The sequence below is a fragment of the Eschscholzia californica genome, unplaced genomic scaffold (assembly GCF_041429995.1).
Source record: "Eschscholzia californica isolate CP2 unplaced genomic scaffold, dmEscCali1.0.p SCAF_4, whole genome shotgun sequence".
NCBI lineage: Eukaryota > Viridiplantae > Streptophyta > Magnoliopsida > Ranunculales > Papaveraceae > Eschscholzia > Eschscholzia californica.
In genome coordinates this window covers 1,362,573-1,388,854 of record NW_028238461.1, presented here as the reverse complement: position 1 = coordinate 1,388,854, position 26,282 = coordinate 1,362,573, and the positions used below count along the sequence as shown (strand labels likewise).

The 26,282-nt window shown below is 36.9% G+C and overlaps 2 protein-coding genes across 3 annotated transcripts; one reads left to right on the top strand and one right to left on the bottom strand.

Annotated features, from left to right (window-relative positions):
* Positions 1-1,557: 1,557 nt before the first annotated feature.
* On the top strand, positions 1,558-10,473 carry LOC147541321 (Protein kinase superfamily protein). Of its 2 annotated transcripts, XR_015239774.1 has the most exons (16): positions 1,605-3,069; positions 3,508-3,806; positions 3,895-4,039; positions 4,529-4,644; positions 5,310-5,518; positions 5,818-6,327; positions 6,445-6,485; positions 6,867-6,935; positions 7,507-7,607; positions 7,715-7,799; positions 7,881-7,979; positions 8,062-8,130; positions 8,938-9,069; positions 9,148-9,242; positions 9,885-10,071; positions 10,187-10,473. XR_015239774.1 is itself a non-coding variant. In XM_086673438.1 (15 exons), the coding sequence occupies exons 1-15, from the start codon at positions 2,404-2,406 to the stop codon at positions 9,997-9,999; spliced, it is 2,751 nt and encodes a 916-aa protein (XP_086529564.1). In that variant the 5' UTR covers positions 1,558-2,403; the 3' UTR covers positions 10,000-10,473. The 2 variants fall into 2 exon arrangements, 1 of the variants encoding a protein (XP_086529564.1); XM_086673438.1 differs by having other exon boundaries at positions 1,558-3,069; positions 9,885-10,473.
* A 1,332-nt stretch (positions 10,474-11,805) lies between these two features.
* On the bottom strand, positions 11,806-16,612 carry LOC147541320 (AP2-like ethylene-responsive transcription factor AIL7). Its single transcript, XM_086673439.1, has 9 exons — positions 16,000-16,612; positions 15,552-15,818; positions 14,806-15,445; positions 14,624-14,706; positions 13,362-13,450; positions 13,161-13,234; positions 12,988-13,038; positions 12,783-12,859; positions 11,806-12,663 (listed from the first exon to the last, which is right to left on the bottom strand). The coding sequence occupies exons 2-9, from the start codon at positions 15,763-15,765 to the stop codon at positions 12,146-12,148; spliced, it is 1,746 nt and encodes a 581-aa protein (XP_086529565.1). The 5' UTR covers positions 15,766-15,818; positions 16,000-16,612; the 3' UTR covers positions 11,806-12,145.
* Positions 16,613-26,282: the final 9,670 nt, after the last annotated feature.

The window sequence follows — 26,282 nt, the reverse complement described above, 5'->3', positions numbered from 1 at the left end:
AATTCGTTGGACCAAAATAAGATTTTATCATGAAATTGCACTGTAGTTGTAGAATCATAAGATGAATTGGGTATAGTTTATACACCAATTCTCCCCAAACTCTTGCTCGCATCGAAAAGACAACAATAGCTGACGGATTTTGGCCATTGCTTTTGAGTACCAAACAAAGAGTATCACACTTATCACATGGAGTTGCTCACAAAAACAGAAAAGAACAAAGGGACAATATCGTCACTAACCAAAACTAACGGAGTCCTTCTTTCTAATTGGAGTTCATTTGAGGGTTGATCATCATTTGGCTTCAATTGCCACCAACTCACTCTTTTAGTCCCTCGTATCATCTAATCCGCCTTTGTACTCCCTTATCAGACCTAACCAAAAGTTTTGTTTTCCAGTTTCCTTCTTATCTATCCCCCATGTCAAAGACCTCCAACAATGGGCGTGTATCCAAACTCTGAAGTAACAAAAGTTTTGATTAATATGATCACTTCTTTTTTAAGTTCCATTGACAAAGAGGAAATCTCTTACTCGGAGATCCTATTCATAAGTTATGGAGGAGATCATACCGATAAGCCATCTCCTTCGCTAAACTTCCTATTAATTCGATGGCTCTAATAGACGTGTAGTGTTATAGACTGAGAAGAAAAGAACTAAAAAAAAGAAATGGTTATAAAAATAGAGAATGAAGAAATCGAACTAAGGAGAAAGTTGGAAAGAATAAAACTTATGTCGTAAGTCAATCTCACATTAGTGGGAGAAAGCACGATGTCTCTTATAATAGAATTATACACTCTTTTCTAATGATGCATTTGAAAGCCGGAAGACTGAAGTTAAACAAAAATATCATTTTTTTTTATTTAATATTGACTACAATAGTAATTACAAAGGCAATAATACATCGATAAGATGTGATAAGCACGATAACTGTCGAAGTACTACTGGCCTAAAGCACGATTTCCTCTTTTTGTTAAGGTTCAGGTGTCCTTAAGGCTGCTGATTAATCCAAAAAAAACTTCAAAATTCTTGGATTTGCACTTCTATGCGACCTGGGACCTCCGCGTTGCAGAATGATGGACTTACCAACTGGACTACTAGTTGTTGGCTAAAGAAAAATATCGTTAACATACCCAGGGACGGATCTACATGCAGGCCAAAGGGGGCCATGGCCCCCCTTGACTTGCCGTAAATTGTTTTAGAAATGCTGATTGCTTTTTTATTTATCGCATAAATAAAGTTCGAGTCATATGCATAACATATATGTAGCGTGGGTGAGATGGTAGAGGTCTGAGTTTTGGACGTGAGAGACCTGGGTTCGAGCACTAGTAGACTTAGATTTTTCACTTTTTTTTTTGTTCGGCCCCCCTTGACTACTACTCCTAGTTCCATCCCTGAACATACCGAAAGACTATCGGCAAAACCTATAACAACTTTTGATTGGAGGCTAATATGTCACGTGGGACAATTAGAGGGATTAAAATGTTGAATTGGTTAAACATGGGGAGTCAAAAGAGAATTAACCCCTTTCTTTAAAGGCTTGCGCCGTTCCCAATGACGATTGCCCCATAACTACTCCCTATATATACAACCCTTTCCTAGTTCCCAGAAAACCAGCAAAATCTGGTTCACTCTAGTCTACACAGGGTGCGTACTACGCGTATCTGAGTAATCTACATGCATACGTGTCAAATAAACTTCACTTTTTTGCTCACGTGTAACCCGAAAAGAAAAGGTGCGCATTTAACCTCCCGCGTATATTAGAGAGAGCTAATATTTCTTTTTCAATACTCCTATTTCTTCACTTCCGCGCTTAAAGAAAACTGAAAAAAAAAGTCAGAATCAGACTGTTGGCGTTGGACTTATCTCTCTCTCTCTAAAAACCGCTCTTCTCAAGTCGGTTTTGATCTCAAAACAGCTTATTTGAATCATTCAAAACCGCTTTTTATCTCTATTGATCGAATTTAAGTTGTTTGTTTTGTTTCCAATACTGCTTATAAGCTTTGATCGGTTACTTCAAAACCGCTTAATAGCTCCATTATTGTGATTTAAGCTTTTTGCTGGTCAGTAATACAGAGATTTCAAGTTCTGAAAGCAAAACTACAAATCCGTCTGAATAGAACCGTGAATAATTTAGGTTAAGAATCAACCGACCTTTGAGTTTTAGTATAGATTATATATCCGATCAGTAATATTTTAGTTGATGATTATGAGGAGGGAAGAAGAATGTCTTTCCTTCTCTTTGATTACGAAAATGTAAGGTTATTTAGGTTTTACGATCAAAGTCTCTGAAATTGGAACAGATAGAGTTGAGATTTGAGAATTGAGATTGGGATTGAGGTTGAGGTTGAAGTTTGGAGAAAGTTGAAGGAGATTGTAGTTTTGATTAACTCGTGAGGCTAATAAAAAATGCCTCATCGAACTACTTACTTTTTTCCGAGGCAGTTTCCCGATCCTTCGCCGAAGTTGAATCCGTATCAGGAGAAGAAGATTGTGAAAGAAAGTTCTAATAATGTTGAAAATGATCGGAAAGTTGAGAAGATCACAAGTCAAAGAAATAAATGGAAGATCGGAGCAACTACATCGTCAGATCTTTTCAAAATCGGAAAGTACAATAACAATAATGATAATAACTCAATCGTGCAACGGCAATCGATGATTGAATCGGATAATGAGGAATTACCACTTTTACTTGAACCAGAACCACCGGTTGAAATGATTGTCAGTCAAGATCGAATTTTAGGTAGAGAAGCCTCATCTAATAGATTGTCGATTGAAAGTAGTTATCCTGGAAGTTTGTTTTCAGGGACGACAACTGTGGATGGAAATGTTTCAAATGAGGTTAGAGAATCACAGATATCTTCTTCTTCTTCTTCGAATAAACAACAAGGCGAAGAAGAGACAATGGAACATTTGGTGCAGAGATCTCGAGAGAGTTACCATCTTCAGCTTACACTTGCTGTTCGTCTTTCAGCTCAGGCGTCTCTGGCTGGTGAAATCAGTTGTTCCGACCAGAATTCGACGGACCCTAATGATCTTTCTTGTGATGTGGAAAAAGTTTCTTATCGTCTCTGGGTGCGCCTCTTTTTTGCATTGAAATTTGATTTCTCTTCTAGAAATAAAACGTAGTTCTTTGTCAACTTTTGATGTTTCTTGATGTGGGGTCAAATTACACTATCTTCTTTTTTTGATAGTGAAACATTAGATAGTATCAGTTTAAGAGTAGCTTGAAGATGAGGTTTAGACATTTTAGAATCATATTTGTTCATCAACTTTGGTATATGATAAATCAATTTTGGTATATTTTGTTTTTTTTAGATGTTGGGTCAAATTAGAGTAATCTTGTTTTTTGCTAGTGACACACAAGTCCATATCAGTTCAAGAATAGCTCGAGGATGAGGTCTAGGCAGTTTTCGATCATATAGTTCATCAACATTGATTTATGGTGATTATTTTGATATAATACTAGTTAAAGCTAGTGGATTTTAAATGCCTTACTCTCGTATTTTTCAGCTAAGTGGGTGCTTATCATATAATGATAAGATATCAGATGGGTTCTATAACATTCTTGGGATGAATCCATATGTTTGGTTGATGTGCAACGATTTAGAGGAAGGAAAAAAGCTTCCACCTTTAGTATCTCTTAGGGCTGTTGATCCTGCTGATGCATCCATGGAAGTACTACTTGTTGATGGGCGAGAGGATTTGCGACTGAAGGAGCTCGAGGACAAAGCAAAAGAACTTTTTTATGCTTCAGGGAAAACATTAGTCTTGGTGAAGAAGCTTGGTAAACTTGTTTCTATCTACATGGGGTGAGTTCATTTTTCTCCCTACTGGTTTGCTTGAACTTTTCGTCCTTGATCTTTTAATCTTAATCCGTTACTTTTCGTGGCATTGAAGGGGTGCTTTTCCGGTAGAGCAAGGTGATATGACCATGCACTGGAAACTGGTCAGCACGAGAGTGAGAAATTATCGAAGATGCGTTGTGCTTCCCATTGGTAGTCTCCCTGTTGGTCTTTGTAGGCATCGTGCTATTCTGTTCAAGGTGATGTGCCTTCCGTTCGACTCAATACCTTAATAACCTCCAGATCTAATTTATATGTTCTGGTATTTATCACTATGCCTTATTTGTGGCGTCTTATGAGTCTAACATGTGTTTTTGGGCGACGTGAAGCATGTGTGACCGGTGAGCCTATCACGTGCGGGCCTAGCTCTATTACCATGTTAAATTTGTAGTCATCCAACTCAAATCCAATTGGCTAAGAGTGGAGAGAGCTTAGACATTATATTGTTGGTTACTAGAGTACCCCTTCCTATGTAGGACTGTTCTCACACTTAATATCAAATAAATCTATAAGAAATCTAGATGTAACTTGGGTAAGAGAAAAAATTACTCACCCCTTGTTTATCATTGACCATGTTCTCCAGCGATATTTTCTCGATTATGTAGATATGAAAAATAAATTACCATTACCTTCACACTGGACGTCTCTTTAGCTGGAATTCTAGGATCCAACTGTTTTTGTTTATGCAGAAATTAGCTGATTACATTGGTCTACCATGTCGGATAGCTCGAGGATGCAAGTATTGCGTAACTGACCATCAGTCTTCCTGTCTTGTCAAAATTGGAGATGACAAGCAGTTGTCAAGGTTTGTCTGTTCCCCATGAATCCCTCCATATTAGGCTCCCATGAAATCATAATTTTAATTTCCCATTACCTTCGTTAATGGAGGGTACCTGATTGTTTGATCATCATCTTCCTTGCACTGAGTGGAACGTTTGCGCATTATTTTCATTCAATGTTGCTAATAACTCGTTACTTCTTTTAAGTGCACTGTCGTTGAGCTTGTACATATCATTTAGGATCATTGTGCTGCAGTCGTTTATCCTTTTTAACCGCTAAAAAGGAATTGTTGGTCCGTTGCTGTTTACTTTGTGACGAGCCCTTCAAATTGTTCTAAATTTGAAACACCAATCACTTGATGCAATTAGAATGTTGATTTAAGGTTTACCACCCAACCACTACCACCCATCAACTAATGGTGCAAAAGCAAGAACAGCGTGGTGGGACCGTCACAATTTACTGGCAAAGCACTTAGTGTCTTCCTGTATATTGTACCGCTGGGGAATATGTGAACATGTACTTGATAGGAATTACTGGAGTTTGAGAAGGTTCCTATACTATGTTCAACCCTTGTGAACTTTAGCATGTTATAGGGGACAAGAACAATTACTATTGAGGGGGCCTCTCTGTCTAGTCACTTGAAGTTCCATTTCTCCCCTTTCTTGTGACTGTGATATTTATGTTTAACAGGGAATATGTAGTTGATCTAGTTGGAGAGCCAGGAAATGTTCACACTCCAGATTCCTCAATCAATGGAGCTTTACTTCTACCAATGCCTTCACCACTCAAGATCTCTTATCTTAAAGGTTACCAACAGCCTTATCTAGATGATACACCATTGAACCGAACGTCACTTCCCGAGCACGCAAGTGCTTTCCCTGAGAATCCTCAAAACCCAGGTACATATTGCATGCTTTTGGGAGTTCAATGACAACATTCTTTATATGACACTGCATCGTAACCGAGTCAAATGCATTTCACTGGAGTTGGTTATCATCACATATTTTCCATGTTTTGGGTTTGGATGTTAGTGCTTCGATGTGAATCATCGGTAGAAATGGTAGAACTAATGTGTGATTCTCCTACTTGTTAGAATTTGTGGGTTCGGTAGGAGTAGGACTAGGATATGCTTTTCTACGTCACCTATGTAAAACATGAAGCATGGAAATTGAGCTGTTTCTTGGCATGTCTCTTATAGCAAATAACAGCTTTGGAGGTTGGCCTCGCTCGTGCTTACCGAAAGAAGGTCTTCCAACTCAGAGTCACGGCTTGCCTGGAAAATCAAATGCACCCGTTTACTCCGTGGCCACAGAAGCTTGTGGGGATCCTTCTCTTGCATATAATGGTCATACTTGTATTCAGAGTGTCAAATTACTCCCTGTCAATGAGAACGCATCAGAAGTTCCTCGTGCTATTCCAGTAAATGAACATTCGAAAGTCCATGGCAACAAAGATTGCATGCTAGAATCCAGGAAAGAAGGGGTAGTTGCAAGTGGCACCCCGGTGGTCAGTAATTTACTGAAGCAACTCGAACCAGACTTATCTTGCGAACAGGTACTCAAGGAGGATGGCAATTCCAGACTCCAGAGTGAAAGCGGTTGTCATTTAGTGACAATCCCAAAATGTTTAAATCTTGAGCCGTCGCTTGCAATGGACTGGCTTCAAATATGTTGGGACGAATTACATATGAAGGAGCGTGTTGGTGCTGGTACGACTGCTTCTCTGTTAGGTCTTGGTGCATATCTAACTGGTGTTTTCAGTTTTATAGTTCTCTTTTAACTTTAGCTATTTCTCGCTGAACTTTTGTCCACTCAAAAATTTTCAGGTTCATTTGGGACAGTGCACCGTGCAGAATGGCATGGATCGGTTAGTCCTACACACTTCATCGTCTTGCTATCAAAAATTTTATCTTCTTCGTATTACCAAATGCATTTCCCCTTCATAGGAATATATTTAGAAATTATGACACTTTTCCTCTATATTATCCAGTAAATGTCGGTCTTGCTTTAGATGTACACAGTAGCTCTTGAAAGCAGTAGTTTTTATAACAACCACATGACAAGAGTTCATTATTGAGGTTCTGATAGTTACTCTGCTAATCTGCGATTATGTCACGGCGGTCATACATGTTTGAACAACATGCCAATATGTTTCATGTCTCGCAAAGATGATCCAACTACATTTTGCATTCTGATCTTTTACTTACTGTTGGGTTTAGCATGTATTTACTGAAAACATGGTGTGCAGGACGTGGCTGTCAAGGTTCTAACTTCTCAGGACTTTCACGATGATCAACTAAAGGAATTTCTGAGAGAGGTATGTATATATGGTCAATATGAAACTTGGAAATCCAACAAGTGGAACTTTAGGGTTTAGCTGTTGCTCTTAAGAAACATTTTCTTTGTAACTTGTAGTTAATAGATTGCTTGTTATTCTCATTCCCATCAACTCATTTTCTCAATCCTTCTCTCATCATGCTAAGTGCACTCTTCCCAGTGACTATGGGAATCTAATTCACTTAGTAATTAACCAGTCTACTTCCTGAGATGTGTAGATATATTTTTGGATAAATGTCGCCATTGACAGTCGAAACTGATCTTTTCCAAATTTGTATGTTGGTTTCCTGTGCCCCTATTAAAAAGTGTAATTTCCGATCGTTCTGGTTGAGGATTGTAACCTATCCTTCCTCTGATCCTGATCTGGCTAAATAAACAAAAATACTTCTAAGCTTTAAGGAAAAATAAGAAAGAAAATCAATACTCTGCGATATCCTCATGCCATCCCAGTTCTTCAACATGGAGTTTCCTTAGGAAGAACCAGGTAGGCTCTGTGATGTTAATTTATGTAATCTCTAGATCTTCGACTCATTGGTTCTTTATACCTGCAGGTTGCAATAATGAAACGTGTACGTCATCCAAATGTTGTTCTTTTCATGGGTGCTGTTACTAAACGTCCCCATCTATCAATAGTGACAGAATATTTGCCCAGGTAAATTATCTTGCTTCTGCTTAATAGGAGCTGAGGCACTTCCTGCCAGGATGATGTGTGTATTTCACTGGCTTGATCCTTCCAATTCTTGAAATTTTCTGAAACAGGGGAAGCCTTTATCGTCTCTTACATAGAGCATCTGTTGGTGAGGTTTTGGATATAAGGAGGCGTTTACGCATGGCATTGGATGTGGTATGTGTGCCAGTTGTAATTGCCAGATTTCAGCACGTATTTTACCTGCAGATGAATAACTTCTAATATGCATTAGTGCAGGCGAAGGGAATAAATTATCTACATTGCCTAAAGCCACCTATAGTTCACTGGGATCTTAAGTCTCCAAATCTATTAGTAGACAAAAATTGGACGGTGAAGGTAGGCTATATATTTGAAATTATAGTCACCAGCGTCGTACTTGGTTTATTTGTTTATTTACTCTCGTATTTCTATCTTTCAGGTTTGTGATTTCGGATTATCCAGATTCAAGGCAAACACCTTTCTATCATCGAAATCTGTTGCCGGTACTGTAAGTATTTTTCACCGCTTTGAACTGATTGCTGTGTTGCAGAATGTTCACTAAATTTTCTAGTTTAAGCTGTGTTTCATGCTACCAGTTCAAAACTTCAGCGTGAGTTTTTACGGTCTTTATCTAGGAAGATAGTAATTTTTCCCTTGAAGAGGTCAAGGTGAAATTTAGCGTGGTAGTAGCTGTCATGAGTATGTAGATTTAACAGCTGTCTCAATTCTAGCCCTCTGGTCTTGATCTGGGCACCGTCCGATCCCATGTACAGAAGTTTTTCCTTAGCACGGGAATGCCCTAAACCATCTACGCTTTCACTATTCTAAGCGCCAAACCTACCCAAAAGGCCTAGCCGATATGTTAGACCGTTATCCGTGTTATGTTATAATGTGGGTCTGAAATGGCTTGCTGAGCAATGTACGACCAAGTGCCTCGCCCATGAAACTTCTATCAGTGATATCAATTATCTTGTACTTTTCCATGTCACGGGGAATTGGAAGAGATCAATCCTGCCAAAAGAGAGTGAAAAGAGAATAAATGCGTAATTGTTCTGTAAACTTCGTTTGGCGTAGAAAGGAATATAGAATTCATATCTCCGTAAAATTAAAGAACTTACTTTTTTTCTACAGATGGAGCCTTGTTTCTCTTAGTCGGTCTATGCGTTTTTTAGTTTCACATTTTCAGTCAGACCTGCAAATAACAGTCAGACCTGCAAATAACAGAAATTATGTTTCTCAATTTGAGCATGTCTTCGCAAGTCGCAAATTTCTCGCTAGTGCTTTTATCTTTTTGTAATTTTATTTACTTTTCCAGCCTGAGTGGATGGCTCCAGAATTACTTCGTGGAGAGCCGTCAAATGAGAAATCCGATGTTTATAGCTTTGGAGTCGTCTTGTGGGAGCTGGTGACTATGCAACAACCTTGGAGTGGACTTGGTCCGGCTCAGGTATATAAGCCCGACACTCGTTAAATCTTTTTGTCTAGTTAATAGTTCACCTCCGAAATAAACTATATGATCTTTCAGGTAGTTGGAGCTGTTGCTTTCCAGAACAGAAGGCTCGTCATACCTCCAAATACCTGTCCTCTGTTGGTATCTCTAATGGAGTCATGCTGGTCTGAGTAAGAATTTATGAAGCTTTTCAAGCACTTTCATGGTTTAGCCTAGTTGACCCCAGCCGAACTTCTTTTCCTATCAAAGCCACATTTGACGCCCACAGTAATGTTGAGCCCGATTGGAATTGGTAGCAGATAAACTCATAAACAGGCTCAGACTGGCTCCAACCTGCCCTCGTTATCTAGGGGTAAAAGCCAGTTTTAATTGAAGAAGGCCTTTTGCGGACCTCCATCCTCAAGGAAAAGACCCTCCGACTCAAATGTTAACTGTATCTGAATGTGTCCCCTCATGGGCTGATGGGCATCCATTATAATGACCAACCCCACACTTGCCAATATCTTCTTCACTTTTGCCATCAATGCTCATGGCCGACGGGTACAGCCTTACAGGGTATTGTTCCTGCGAAAGGCTCCACAAGCCCACCAAAAGGCCTAGCCCTCATAAGCTTAACCCGGCACATACAGGCCGGGCCTGGCTATGGATGCTCCTCTAAGCGTGAGGTTGCCACCTCCAACCCTGATGAGGGGTTTCTTCTGCACATTCCAGCTGCCATGACTGTGCAGGGATTTCCAACAGAACGAAAGATTAATACCTGACTTTTTGGAACTCGCGCCTTTTTTTAACGAAATATTTCTTTTACTTGACAGTGAACCAAAGGAGCGACCATCATTTGCAAGTATAGTAGATACACTAAAGAAGTTAGTGAGATCACCACTACCTGAAGCACAAAATAAGGATCCATCCTCAACAGGAAGAAGTTAGGTTCCTTCCAGCATCGTCAGGGTTCTACTGGTGTTCCTTTTTCAGAACCTGAGGAGTAAAAAGCAGCTGGAGGTATTACTCTTCAAAGATTTCTAACATATTTGTAGTGCACATAAAGTCATCTTACTGAAAAGATCTGAGGAATTTGTAAATGTCAAGAGGTGATTCTGCATCTTTTTGTTGGCAGGAGATCGGTATCTACTAGCTAGTAGCTTAATGTTGTATCCCACAATAGGGCAGAAGCATTAGGACTTCCACCTTGCTGGCTGGGGTGTACCCTTCAAGGCATCAAAAGATAAGATAGGGATAGTTTCTAGGGTTATGGTATATTTTTGGCTCATTTAGGATTGTCCCTATTTCTGTTTTAGAAGTCCTTACTAGAGAATTTCACCCCATTAGGGGCTACTATTTCATGTCACATTTGCTAAGCATTGAAGAATGTTACATCAATACGACTGGCATTATTGTTCTTTATTTAACTGTTTTGTTTAGTCCTGTGTTTGTTTCACTTTTCTCCAATGAGATCTGTAAAAAGAACTAATTTGAATAAGTGAAAAAAAGCAAAAACAAGCGACCATTAGGAGCCAAAGGAAACTTGGGTGCAAATTTTATACATACCTAGAGTGAAACTCTGAGCGTCCTAATTACAGGCCCGAGTTCTACTATGCCATCAATTTGTTCTATTCAATCTCGTCTCCTTTCTATTCGATCTCGTCTTCCCATTGATTATAAACTATTTTTTGTTATCTTCGGCTCGCCCTCCGTCTGTTCTTGTACACAAAAAATCGGTTTTGAAGATTACAAAGCTTTGGTTGCTTGTAAAGCTTTTAGATATTGCGATCAATTTTTTTTAATGTATAAACATGTGAAACACTAGGAAGTGTCAGCTGAGTGTTTAGGAATGTTAGCTCAATACAAGGGGGATTACCATCACTAACTAGAATCTGATATGAATCATTATAGGGGAGGCGCACAATTTGTTAAGATAATAATATGGATGCAGTATTTGTCGTGTGATTTGCGGTACTGGAGTCCGGTCTCAACATTGGTCGCACCTGTGACCACTCTGCCTGATTTGCAGCTGTGTTCATAGAAACACTTTTATTCTTGAGAAATAAATCAATATTTTCTGTCCGAAAACGTACTACTTACATCCCGTACTATTTGCATCCCAGAAAAAAAGGCATTGTGCTAGTGGAAGCAAACTACGCCCAAGGAGCACCTTCACTTCTATATAAAGTGGTGGGTGTAAGAATCAATCCACAAAAGATCACGTCCTTCAATTCGCACATTTGCCAAGTGAAAGATTCATCTTGTCTTTATTACCCCACTTATGGCTTTCTAGGTCGGTCTTTTAGAATCTCTCACTCTGTTTATCTCCATCACCGTAGTTTCATACTCTCTACCTCAGTACGTTGGTGTGCCTTTTAGAATCTCTCTTCCTCACTCTGTCCGCTCCATCATCGGAGTTTCATATTCCCATAGGTGAGCCTTTCAGAATCTCTTCCTCACTCAGGCCATCTCCATCATCATAGTTTGGTACTCTCTACCTCAGTATGTTGGTGAGCCGTACATCTTCTCCATCTTCTCCTCCCCACGACCAACAAATTCCACAAAAGACATGAAAGAGGGAGTGCAGGTACACCCGGATAACTTCTGCCCGGATGGATCCTAACTTAACGACATGCCAAATCCGGCTCAGCTAAGTTCCTTAGGATACTGAGCAAGTCATGTCCACTGTTAACTGCTGCTACAATATGGTCTAGGGTAATCAGAAAAATAGGAAAAGAAAGAAAGGTGCATATACATAAACTAGAATCATATTAAGAGAACCTGAGTTAAAATCTAATACATGGAAATATATCCCCACCCAAAACTCTTCCCAATCCCTGGAAAGCCCTATTCCCATGCATTTTACATACATCCCAACTGATGTCAGAAATAAAATAAAATAAAAACAGCTAAAAACTAACACTAAAACTAGTCATTCTTCACTTTTCTTCTTACAAAAAACATCCCTTCATAAGTTAAAATTAGAATATCAGAAACAGATTAGCAAGGGTTTCGAAAGTAGAGGAGATTAAAGAGATTTGATAATAGAAGAAAGTAAGTGAGTTATAGGTCAGGACTTAAAGATAAAAGTATTCTAGTTATTGGAGTAAGAGTGAGCTAAATTCCATGGTTGAAGGTTAAGATTAGCTGAATTATCGTTAATGTTGAACTGGTTGTTTATGTTTAAAGGGTTGGTGCTGTTTTCATATAAGAAACTTCGACCATAGAAATCCGAGGGTGAAGGTATTACAGTCGCCTGAGAAATGCCAGGATGGGGAGAAGAACCAGTTGCAGAAGTCAGCTGGTGGAAGAGATTGTGATGATATAATGTGGTTGCCGAATCGTAACAAAAAGTAGGGATAGTGGTTATGTTGCTACAAGTAGTAGTAGTAGTTTGTTGTTGTTGTTGTTGTTGTTTGAGGTGTACCTGAGGTGATTCTGATTCGGCCTCGATAGATAGCTTTAGGCGTTTAGCTGCACCACCGATAGGAAGTTCATTGTTGGTTATAGCTTCGACATTGTATCGATTCATCTCGAAGTTGGTTACAGCGTTTAACCCTCTGAACTTTATTGCAGCTATGTCGTATGCTTCTGCTGCTTCCTCTTCAGTTCCTGATCAATAAATACAAGCAGTAGTTCATGTTAGAAACCACCGACGACATGAGAAGTAAAGAAGAATTTGAACGTGATCCGAATGAGGTTGATGAAGATGGAGGAGTATAGTTGTGTACCAAAAGTTCCAAGGTAGAGATCTTTGTTTCCGGCAACTCGGCCTATCCTGGCTTGCCAACGTCCCTGCTGGTGATGTCTGCACAATTCACAATAAGATCATATAACATGAAATTCTCAGTACTTAACCGCAATTCGAATGAAAGCTAGAAAAAAAAAAGCATGTATGTTATCAATTGTCTATTGATTGGTACTCTCGTGTCGTACCTTGTTACTCCTCTGTAAATCGAAGCTCCCCTCGAGAAACCACTGCTCTTTCTGAAATTTAAGACGACAACGCGAAAGTTTCACCCGAGTAAGAACAAAGATCTAGAAATCCATCACTTTATTTTGAAAAATAAATTAAACTAGTATTTTAGAGAACTATTTGATGTTATTACCTTCTGAGGGAAGCAATGAATTCTTGCTTGGTCATATTCTTCATCTCTTCAATCTCTTTTGTATAATTTGTAACCTACAAAAGGATGGGCCGCCATAAATTTTGGTTAGTCAGCTAGAACAAAACGTTTTCACAAGAACTGTGCTTATGGTTCGAACGAAGACATTTTGCTATATTTACAAATTGATATGCAAGAATATACCGGAAAGTTGGTCGTTGCGGTTGGGCCCCAGTACTTCAGAGCGGCTAGATCGTATGATCTTGCTGCTTTGTCTTCTTTGTCATACCCGCCTAAGAATAAACAAACCAACCAATAATTAGATACTCATATCATTTATATCATCGGAAAAAGATTTAGGGAAAATGTTTGTTTCAACAAATGATACTCACCCAAGTAAACTGTAGTAACGCACAACCCAATATTTGATGGACAGTCGAAAATGAAACCGCAATTCATGCCAAAGAAATAAACCGAAAAATGTTAGACAGTTCACAAATATACCATGCCGAACCCCAAACAGTAGTGCACCAATGTAAACTTATATTCAGAATTCATAGATGAAACAGAGATGTCAATGGTGATGGGACCATTTGAACCCAACCCGCACGATAGTGGCCCTTGGTATATTATGTTTTGCCGCCTATATCTACAAAAAGACACAACTTAAACAAGGTTACCCGTTCGGGTCGCACTGGAAAAAATTAGACCACTGACTCGATCTGTTCTGTCCTTGTGGCCATTGAGTCCAAGAAACCCTAACCCGCCCGAAAGAGAGAGAGGGAGAGGGAGATGCTAGACATGTCTGAGAGAGCCATCATAAAAACAGAGTTGCAGTACTACTGAGGAGTGAACATCCTTTCCAATTTCCATGAAAACTTTTCAGTCAAAATAACACAAAAAGGTACATTTTGCGGATGATTTACAAACCCTAAATTCATCCGGGATAGGTGGGGGAGAAAAGGGTTTCAATAAATTCTCAATTTTGGTCAAAGATACTCCATTACTTTTTTTTCAATTTTTAACCTCATTCCTGATAAGAAAGACATCGTCCCCACCACAGATAAGACACTACTCTAATCTCAATGAAATCCAACGGAGCAAAATGTTGATTGAAATCCCTCTGAATTTATGAACAGAGATGTAGAGGAAAAAGGTTTGATTGAGAGTGAATGAAAGAGATGGAAGTGACCCATAAACCCTAAAATAAACCTTTCATGAAAAAAATGGCGGCATATCAAATAAATAGACAACAACAAGGTACACCCCCATCGTACACACACTATTCAAACTGTACCCATCAATCACCACCATTAAAGATCCTCTCTATGTTTCGTCATCCTTAATCTTTTTCCCCCAAATCTAAACCGTTTGATTTTTCTCGAATTTCACATTCCTAAACCTTAACCAAAAACAACAACAAGAATTTGGATCTAAAAAAAACAAAATCGAAATTTATGGCTTACCTTGTCGTCCTTTCCGGCTTTGCCCTTCTCTCCTACAGCTATTATCCCATAGATGAGCTTCGTATCTTCCAGTCCATCTGTGTCTGCAATTTCAATTCACAAAGTAAAAAAAAAATGATGATTGTAGAGAGAGAAAGAAACACACATGATTCTAGAGAGAGAAAGACAGATTATATTAGTACCTGGTAACACCTCTGTAAATGGAAGTTCTCTGACCAAAGGTATCAGCGGCGGTGGTGGTGGTGGTTATCTTCTTGGATGATTCCGATTCAACGGAAACAATAGCTTTCTCTGAGCTCTGACTAGCTCGTAACGATAACCTCTGATTATTACTGTGATTATCAGAGTAAATAAATTCATGATTTGTTGAATCAAGAGAAAGATTATTAGTAGTTCGATTTCCATTTCCATAAGAGAAATCATTTGGATTAGTTCCAACAACTGATACTGAAACAGAATCTTCAACTTCAGAACCACCAGAATTAGTAGAAGAAAAACCTTGAAATCCACCAATAGTAATTGTTTTCAGATCTTGTTGATCTCCAAAATAACATGTTGTTCCTTGTTCATAAACATTACTTAATGATGATTCTTGTGTTTCTGTTTGACTATTATTATCAGTAGTAGTAGTAGTAGTAGTAGTATTATATGGATTCATTGAATGATCAACACCAAGAAAATCTTCAAGTTTAGGTACTGTTTGTTGATGATTTAAACTTGATAGAAATGAAAAATCAGGTGATTTTAGATCTTTAACTCCATGAATTTCTTCTTCATCTTCTTCACGATAAGTTCCTTGAACTGACCTAGACCAAAACTGATCTGCAATTTCAAATTCAAAATCAAGCATCAGATATGAAAACAGAGTAAATCAAATTTCTAGGTTTTTAACTCTTGAAGAAGATGAACCAGATTGAGTATTAATTACCGTTTCCATAGAAGGAATCGAAGTTGTATTGATGATGAGAAGAATCAGAAGATGAAGTTTCATAATTATTATTAGGTATAAATTTAGTCGTCGTCATCATCATCATAGGTGGTGGTGGTGGTGGTGGTAAAATCTGAGATTGCTGATGACTTGATGATGATTGTAACAACTCAAATGGAGAGAGAGAAAATGAAAGCCAGTTAGTCGGCGTCATTCTTCTTCCTTCCTTCTTCTTCAACTAATTAATTTAACTTTCTCTCTCTTCTTCTATTTATCTCAAACAAACAAAAGAAAAACAGAAAATCATCAATAAGATAAAACTGTTACTAGTTTAAATTTTTCATTTTCTCTCACTAGATTATAGATCAATAATAATAACAAGAGTAAGAACAATGATGATAGTAACAGACAGTAATAATAATAAGTTTCTCTCTCTAGAAATAAGTACCTGTAACAAGAACTTGATGATACTAATAATACTGATGATGAAGAGTTGATTACATAGTTTTTTTAATCTCACTGTGGGGGTTGTTTGAAGGTGATGATGAATGAAGAGGATAAAATGAAGAAGGAAGTGGGGGTTGGTTTTAGAAGGGTTAATGAAGAGCTAGGGTTTAGAAAGAAGAGAGTAGAGAAGAAGCTCGAAAGCAAAGGTGGGGGATGATCGACGATGAATGGGAAAATAAAAAGAAAACGGAAAACACGGAAGAAGAAATAGAGGAGGTCCGACAGATAAAGAGAGATTTTGGCCAAATATTTAGAGACCACCAACCAAGAAGATATCTGACTGTGTAAAAAGTTCTTGGAGATAGATAGAGATAGAAAGTAGAGAGAGAGAGAGGAAATGTGATGATGATGATGATGAGTGAGGTGAGGAGGGGGGGTTTATGAAGGTAGGAAGGAGGTTTGGATGAGAGATAAGTAGTAACACTAAACAGGTGTGCAAATTTGATGGGAGGAGTAAAACGGTTCTCTTTTCTTTCTTTCTTGCCAGCAGAAAATAAACAACCTTCTTTCTTTCTTGCTTTCTTTTTTTTTCCTTTTTAGAGAGAGAAAGTAGTGAGAGAGAGTTTTGTTTGTTTGTTTGTGTTTATGATGAGTTTTCTTTGCTGCTTTGGAGAAAATGTGTCTGCTGCGGAAGATCGGGCGCCGGACTAAAAAGAAGGAGGTGAGTGCGTTTTCATTTTCATTTCACTACTCATCAAACTAATCTTCATCATCTTTTTACTTTTACATTATTACCCTTTTACTACTCATTCAAAATTCTATTTATCCCACCCATTTCCCGAACCCTTCACCAGACCGTGGCAACATATCACTTGAGCCCAGAACAAATAGAGAGAGAATGGTGAAAGTTTATGCTCCAGTAGTCCAGTGAGACATCGCCACATCAGATAGAGGGTTGGAGGAGGGACCAAATAGAGAGATAACTATTCTGTTTTTTTTTTTTACTTGAACTGTCAAAAGCAATCGACCGTTTAGGTGCAATATCGACCAGTGGCGAAGCCAGAAATTTTTATGAGTGGGGGCACCTCTTTGTTATAGTTAAGGAAAGAATTCCACAGTACACGATTAAGCTAGAATCGAAAAGCAAATTCTTAACAAAATTTTATTTATAGTATAGATATTCCGTGTTAATTTTGATGTATAACAATCAATCTCTAATTTTCTCAATATGGATCAAGGATCTTTCCTCCGACTGGATCCCCAAAATATACTGAAATAAAAAACAAAGGAGGGGATGAAGAGATAATGGTGAAGACTAAGAAGAACTGTGCGAGATGATGAAGAGGAGGTTATCGTAATGGAAGAAAAGATGAACATTAAGTTTTCTTTCTAATAACATGTTTACCAGAACAAAAGTCTAAAAAAGACAATTTTGAATTCAAAATACAAGTCACCGAAAAATCATACAAAATCAAAAATTAAGGGGGACGTTTAGAAAACTCATTATCTCTACGAGGCCATTTTATTTAGTTGGTCACTTTGAGGAGGTCAAAATTGAGTTATCTTAATTAATAAGAACCAATTTTAAGTCAAACATGTCCTTTACCCCAATAAACAAACTCAGCTACTTTGTATGGGATAGAGTGACTAATATAGTTTAGTACAACTAACTAAGTGGATATGAATCTTATAGAAATGAATTTGTATGACTGTCACTACAAATAGTTTTTACTATCAAAATAATGCAGTCTCACATGTTGCATGCAGGTTTTAAACATTACACCAAAAAAATGAGATTTCTTAGCAATCGATTATATTGTCGTCCACCACTTCTTCGTGCAATAGTTGAACACCCAACACCCACTCCGCAATCTATAAAAAAAAATTCGATTTCATGAAAGTGGAAATCTATGGTAGATTGAATATGGGTATAAATATAGTTGATTCATGTAAGTTTTAAATACTCCGGATGTGTTAGAATCAGTATATAATTGTTATTCATTCACTAGAATTTCAACTTCATTACATATTGATGATTTTGGTGTCGTTTATTTTTTATAAATCTGAAAATTGAAATGATTAGGTATGCAATTTTCGTTGTTTTACATGTGTTTTATATTAAGATCTTAAAACAAATATTAATATTCAATGCATATGTTTTCAGTTTTTTAAACAGACACGAATTTGAAAATAAGACTTTGTTTTAAAATTTGGCTTGATTAGATGGGTGAACACGTACAAATACTCGAATTATATAGATGATTGCATTTTATTTATTTCAGATTTAGAGAGGGAGACACAGACAACACCTTATAATGAGTCTTATTTTTTTTTTTTTTTTTTTGTTGAAATTATAATGAGTCTTATGGTCCATATTACTTATTAGTTTGCAAGAACAATGTAATGGAGTAACAAAATTTGATCTTCATTTTGACTTTGATGAATATATTCACAAAATGAAGGGTAGATTTGTCATTTGGAAATCCTCGTGCGATAAGTAAGGGTACGGCTGATCCTAGCAAGAATCCAACCCATACATAACCCTCGATATCGTCCGGCGGGTAATACTAACAGAAAAAAAAAAGAGAGAGAAAAAGAAAAAGGTGAGCCCGGTTTTCACGCATTCCAGTTACAACCCCGAGATAAACGACAAATTTTAGTCAAACTACCACTCTCTAAGAAGGCTAATATAGTCATTTTAAATTCAACTTGGATATAAAATGTAGTAAATATATAAAGAAGGCCCAACTTTGGCTGGACCCAGCACGGCCCCAACTTTGGCAGGACCCGGTTCGAACTATGTCGTTACGCCACCGTACATGGTCGATATTTCGGGCCCATGGCGGAGAACTCCACCACTTAGACCCGAATCGACACGTCGAACACAGAATGCCACGAGGCGCTCCGTGCTAAACAACAAGAAAGATACAAAGACATAATATGACTAGAGTCGTTCGAGATATGAAACGTGTGTGCCAAATGGTAAGAACGTCTGACTTTCGAGTCAGATCCCGTCAAATCTTATATGTTTTATTTTTCTCCATCATTTATTATGGGAATTTCTTGTTATTATCGATTTAGGTTGTTAGATGTATGTGTTGGGGTCTACTGTTACATTCCTCACGACAATTACTAGTTAGGGGATTGAGATCGCCAAGATCGAATGTTAAGTTTCTTGGAGACAATATTTGATGTTAAGTTAACGTGATCCCTCTTGTAAGACTAGTTTTACCTTAAAACTTTTTTGCATCGAAGGTATCTGATAACAAACTTGTGAACAAGTACACTCAATACACTTTATAGACATTGTTGATGTATGTAGGTGGGCAAAACAAAAAATACATCATTTTTTTATGTTTGAGTCGTGGCTCAGTTGACGCGCCACAACCACAAATTTGGCACACCACTAGTCACGTGGTGTCAATGTGTTTTGTCGAACATGACACGACTTCCGTAACTAGACATGTCAGTCAGTTAAAGAAAAATAAGACGTACTAAATCGTTGCGAGACGGAAGACTTTTACAATAAACTAGATAATCCAGTTTTTTTTTTTGTTGAACTTTATTGTATTGGAAGACATCTTATTTTAATTTCACAAACATTGAAATTTATTTAGTTTTTGTCACGATCATATTTTTCAGTACTAACACCATCACAAACCACTGCTAGTGTCACCTCTCTCTCTATTTGAATAACGGGTGAGAAGTTCTCAAACTAAGTGATCGTTAAATTTTCAATGCAATTTTTTCTACGCACATCTAATTTCAAAATATTGGAGAAACAAAAAAAATTAAGTGAAAAAATCGCATACCACTTTTTTTAGGAGAGTGAATGACATAGATCTGGATTTTTTTAAGACTAGGTTTCCTCCCCGTCCTACGGACGGGGAAGATCCCTCTTGGCTAACGCCTGAGAAAATAAATAAATTTAGATTACAACATTCTTGGAAAGAGAATAAAGAAGATAATGGAAAATAAATAGGGAGAGATATTAACCAACAGTTGTAAATCTGACTGAAAATGGTGAGGGAGAGAAATACGTGGGAAGGAAGTTAAATGGGAGAGAAATACGTGTGAAGTTAAATGGTGAGGGAGAGAAATACGTGGGTAGTTATGTAGGGATATCCTAACCACTTTTGGTCGTTTTATACTATTACCCTTCTATTTTGAAGGGATTTACACGAAAAGGGATTTTATAACAGCCATTAGATGTGATCTTTATGAAAATCCCAATAAAAATAAACGGTCAGACTTATCCCCTGGATAACCGACTGAGCTGTTTTAATATAATAGATTGGTGATGATAACAATGTGTTATGTGTCGACAATTTTTATAGGTGGAGTAAAGAATTAGTCGTACAAAAAGACTTGACAGTTTGTCTACGACCCCTACTAATGCAGAAAATAATTGGTAGTGCAGAAAGACTTGACAGTTTACCCATGGCCATGAGTCAGCCCATGACCCTTAAATTTCTAACCGTTCGGCCCTATGGTAGGGGCCAAACAGAAAGCACGAGAGGTTATGAGTGGAGACGTATCATCAAGGTACTACCGTGGATAAGAGTTTTGGATGGTAGTTTTTTTTTTTTTGTTGAAAGAAGTTTTGGATGGTAGTTAAGAGTAAAAGGATGGATGACATAAACATCAGTTATTTGTTTGGTTGGTAATTGGGTGTGAAGCGCCTTATATATACGTGGCGTCTTGATTATTTATTATATTGACACGTTTATTGATTTAAACACATGGTGGACGTTCGATTGAATTAAATGTAACGGACGATATATTATATGTTTGTTTTGTTCTGTTTTTTTATTTAATTGTGTTGAAGCCTTGAAGGTTTGTTTTAGTTGTTACTGTATAACGTGTATTTTTGTGAAAACACCTCTTCATTGTTTATTAGTATATTAATACTTCTTGACTTTAGCTCCACAATTTTCTATCCCTCCTCCCTGTAAACATGAAAGGTCGAACACTTATGGACCAAAACGATCAGGCGGTCACAGATTAAAAGTTATAAAAGTGTTAATCCAAATATATTATAAGAAAATTAAAATTTTCGCTCAGTCTATACTTAAGAAGATTTCAACAATAAGCTGTTTTTCTTTTCATAATAGTCGTTCTTTTTGTTGAAAAGCAGTGAGCCAGTTAGTATTCCAACACTAGAACTTGATAAAATCCAGTAGTCTTACATAAAACTAGATGTTTACTGATATAATCAAAAGTGTAAACACACAACAAAATCAGATAATACTTTGTTATTCTTGGACATTATTTTCCGCGTTTGGAAGGCGCATTTGATTTACATACCCTCCCAAAATCAAATAGGATATTATCGAATGGTAGGTGATTTGGGAAAATAAATAAGTTATCCGGGGTACAAAATATTTAGTGGAAATAAAAAAGTTCAAATTTTTTGTTTCCTCCAAACACTTAAACTCTTATACTTTTCGTTCAGCTTCTTCTCCCACTACCACCATAAACTCCGACGACTTTCAACATTTATTCCGCAGACAAGTTTACCCTATCCGGTAACACTTTTTCCTCTTTCTTCTCTCTTTATCAATCTCTGACGAAAGTGAGGATACCTTTCGCCGGAAATAGAGTGTGAAGAGAGGAAGAGAAGAGAGAGAAAGAGCGAGAGAGAAAAAAAAGAAAGAACTAGAGAAAAGAGGGAGAGATATGAGATATTCCGGCGAGTTTCGCAAACCGACAATTATATCGGCGACATCAAAGGGAGGGTGTGTTTGAAGGAGAATATTATTAGTTTTCCACCTTTTCAATTCCTTAATTTTTTTTTACATCTTATTTTTCCAAATCACCCACCTATTAAATCTATAAATAACAGAGATGAGTATCTTTTTTAGAAATTCAATAGGTAAGATTACACCTCCCGAATTTATTTTTAAAAGTTCATATTACATCTTCTAAATCTATCTTCAAGAATTCAGACTACATCTTTCAGACTTATCTTTTATAGAATATATCCTCATTTTTAATGACTAATATTAAATCTTTTGAATTTATCTCTGATTACACCTCTTAAAACTTGTATTCAGTGTCTAATATTACAATTCCTCAATCATCTATGGAGATTATTTTGTCAGTGTCCACCATATATGAATTATACCCTCCTAGCATATTATCCCCTAAAGCAAGTCAGAAGTTAAGATAGAGATTACACCAATAATATGTTTATATTCACCAATGACAAGTCTTTACTTCATGTCTATCTCATCCAATTTGGTACGTAAGAGAAGCATGTTAAAGAAAAAAAGGAAATAAGTATCCCTTTTGCCTTCTTAGACAGCATGTGACATTCATTCCACTTAGGGTTAGGTTTAATAAAATCATCACTGCTTTTTGGGGCTCCACTGGATTTTGATTGTTCCTTACATAACTTTAATTGCTTGGTGTATCATTTATCCTTAACTTCTTGATGACTCAGCTAACCAAGTTATGACACGTATTGGACACGTAACACATTTAGACTATTAGATTAGAGGTAACATGCACAAATATGACTCCCTTACCTCTTCTATTATTTAACTTCTTCTTTGTTTGTGTTTTTCTTTGTGTTTACATTAAGTAATCTTTTAAAGAAACAAAAAAAAATGTTTTGACACCCCACATTATTAGCCTTACATCTTTAACCAATTTTAAAGAGTTGACAAGCAAATGTGAGAATAGAATGTGATTTCATGGATACACTACTAATGCTACTAATGGAACACAACAATTCTAGCACATTTTTTTGCTCTCAAATGGAGTCGCCATCCTCTTTCTATGATATTATATGGTGATTCTGATAATTATGATAATAAACTTGCTTTCAATGTGAACTCTTATAAGTTAAGAGTTAATTTTTCTGATTTAATAGTACAATTTTGTGGTCAATATGCAAATTTTGTGTTATAATGGTCGATTGAGTTTTATCCAAAATTAAAGTCACATGTCACAATTTATTAATATATTTGTCAAATAGTCTATACTATTATATCGATCAATTAACTTCGAGTTACACTCGTACTTTCATATATATGTCTCACATGTTAAATTATATTTTGACTTGAATTACTACCTTATATCACAGTTACTATCTAAAACTGACATCAAAATAATCCTACATACTAGTAGAAGACTGAGACAATAACCATGCCATGTTAAAACGAGTTTTTCGTATAATGGGTCCTCAAATTAGATGTATAAGATTGGGATTATTCGCCTCATCAACATCACGATCATAAACAAAATCATCATCATAATACTAATTCTCATAATCTTTACTATCTATATCTAATCTCAAGCTTTACAGGTTAATAGAATGTTAATTAATCACTATTAATGATCTTTGACCATGAAGGAACAACAAATGCAGTATCTTTTGACCTTCTCAAAACCGGCACGTGTGATAACTTTTGTTTAAGCTTATCTTTGACCATAAGGCACGTACGCAGTATCTTTTGACCACCTCTTTAAATGTTAGGTTTTTGTGACAGTACCGCACGTGCACGTGCATGTGACCTCTTCAAAAAATCACAATTTTTTACTTTTTCATTTAAGTTGCTAATAATATATAAGTAGCTTATTATTATAATAATAAGTACTTATTAGTTAAGATAGTTTCAAATAATAATTTATGGTATCCAACTAGAGTTACTAGCCCTAGTGGGTCTAACTTGTGGGGTCCACTTTATTTTAGTAATACTCTAGGAGATTGTGGAAGACAGTAATTTTCAACTTATTACTTTTATTTACTTTTTAGGGTTTGTAAGAACAAAAAAGCATATGTTTAGGAGGGTAATAAGTTCAACTTGTCGGGTAATAATTTGTGTAATGAGTTTTATAATCTCTGGATACTATATTAGAGAGTTTTAGAGATTTGATTTTGTAGTTTGCTTGCTAGTTTGTTAAGTTGTTACTTCTACAAACCATTATAGTCGTAAAATTTGTGTAGAACTTTTTATATTGGGATAGTCTCACATTATTTAGAAGATATCTGAAATTGTTAGGAATAAAACCCGAAACAATGGTATTGGAGACATATGTATACGTCATTGACTATGACTCTTTAAGTATTTCCGGGACCTGATGGATTTCCTGCGATTTTTTATAAACATTGTTGGTCGTTGATTGGAGATGAAGTCACAACTCAAATTCGGAAAATTTTTGAAACAGGTCAGATTCCGACAAAGCTCAACCATACTCATATTGCTTTAATCCCTAAATTGCAGAGCCCAGAAAAACCAGGAGATTATAGACCGATTTCCCTCTGTAATGTTCTTTATCGAATTATTACAAAAATTATAACGAATCGATTGAGACCATTGATTGGGAATTTGATTTCTCAAGTGCAAAATGCGTTTGTTCCGGGTAGACAAATTGCAGATAATCTTATTGTTGCTCAAGAAGTATTTCATTCAATGGCCCATACTAAAGCAAAGGATGATGCTTTCGCTCTCAAGGTAGACATGACAAAAGCCTACGATAGAGTTGATTAGAATTTTTTGAGTGAGGTTCTCCGAAGATTTGGAATTATTGCAAATTCACACTTATTGATAATGAACTGTGTGACTACGGCCTCATTTTCTATATTATTGAATGGTAGACCGAAAGGAAATTTCTTCAGTAAAAGGGGGCTCAGACAAGGTTGTCCACTTAGTCCGTATCTTTTTATTCTGTGTTCAGAGGTTCTCTCAAAATTGGTACTTCAAGCAGAAACTCATGGAATCTATAATGGGCTTAAATTAAATAGATACGCTCCGAGTGTTAGTCATCTGATGTTTGCAGACGATTTATTTTTCTTCGGAAAAGCTTCAGAAGATAATGTGAGAAAATTGAAAGATATTCTCGAGGTTTATGCTAATTGTTCTGGGCAATTGATTAATTATATGAAGTCATCTATCAAACTTAGCTCGAATTGTGTTTCAACAAAAAGAGAGATTATCTTAAATATTTTAAGGGTCAAGGAGATGAAAGAAGATGATGTGTACTTGGGTAACTACTTACTGAAGCCTAAACACAAATTAGCATCATATGATTTTATAGTTAACAAGGTGGAGAAGAAATTAATGGGATGGAAAAGGAGTTCACTATCACATGCCGGAAGAACTATATTACTTAAGAGTGAATTATCTTCTATACCTATTTATTTCCTATCAACTAATATAGTTCCCAAAGGTGTTATAGAGAAGATAGAAAGAAGTCAGAGAAATTTTTGGTGGGGGCATAGCATGGAGAAATCAAAGAGGCATTATATTAATCGGAGGAGATTACAAGAGAATCAAAAAAATGGTGGGCTAGGCATAAGAGATATGGGAATTGTCAACAAATCTTTGGTGGGCAAGTTGGTATGGAGATTTCTCACAGAACCTAATGCTCCGTGGGTTAGATTGTTGAAGGCCAAATACTTAAAGAATGCAGATTTTTGGCGCTATAAGGGTAAAATGACTGCAACCAATACATGGAAGAGTATGTTAGAGATGAGAAAATTTATAGAAGAAGGGGTATGCTTTGCGGTGGGTAATGGTAAATCTATTAGAATTTGGGAGGACCCGTGGATACTTACCTTATATGACTTTAGACCGGGGAAGAAATATGAGTTACAAGACGTCCCAAACCTATTCTTGGTGAGTGACCTTATTATAGATGGTAATTGGCGTTCGGACTTGATTAAGAGAATTTTCGATGAGATTTCGGCTCAGACAATATTGCAATTACCGATTGGGCATTCAAGTGAAGAAGATAAATTAATTTGGGTGCATACGACTAAGGGGGAGTTTTCCACTAAATCCTTGTATACTTCGATAACAAGGAGAAGACCTTCCACATCATTTACAGTGGAGCTCCCTTTCGGTTTGTCTTGGAAAAAGGTGTGGACTAAATTTAATTTAGCTCCTCGGGTAACTTACTTCATATGGAGACTTCTTCATGATGCACTTCCAACAAAAATCAAGGCTCTCAAGTATATTGAACCAGCTTCACGTCTGTGTTCCATGTGTAATGAAGAAGATGAGGATCTTGATCATTTGTTTAGGACTTGTAAAGTGGCGAGAGAACTTTGGTTATGTTCCCCTTTGGGATTACGGGCAGATGGAGATGAGCCATTTAATAAGTTAATTTGTCGTTGGATTCAAGAAGAAGAAGATGAAAACAACATCACTCTCCGGCTTTATGTGGCGTGGTTCATGTGGAAAGCTAGGAACAAGTGTGTCTTTGAGGGAGAGAAACCGAATTGTTATAAGCTTATTCATGAAGCTTTGACTATGCAGCTGGATTTTCATGGTA

Coding starts and splice junctions, on each gene's coding strand:
- LOC147541321 (XM_086673438.1), top strand. CDS start 2,404: ATGCCTCATCGAACTACTTACTTTTTTCCGAGGCAGTTTCCCGATCCT. Junction 4,040..4,528: donor ATCGTGCTATTCTGTTCAAG/GTGATGTGCCTT, acceptor TTGTTTATGCAG/AAATTAGCTGATTACATTGG. Junction 9,070..9,147: donor GTGGACTTGGTCCGGCTCAG/GTATATAAGCCC, acceptor ATGATCTTTCAG/GTAGTTGGAGCTGTTGCTTT.
- LOC147541320 (XM_086673439.1), bottom strand. CDS start 15,765: ATGACGCCGACTAACTGGCTTTCATTTTCTCTCTCTCCATTTGAGTTG. Junction 12,860..12,987: donor ATTTACAGAGGAGTAACAAG/GTACGACACGAG, acceptor TGAATTGTGCAG/ACATCACCAGCAGGGACGTT. Junction 12,664..12,782: donor TCTCTACCTTGGAACTTTTG/GTACACAACTAT, acceptor TTTATTGATCAG/GAACTGAAGAGGAAGCAGCA.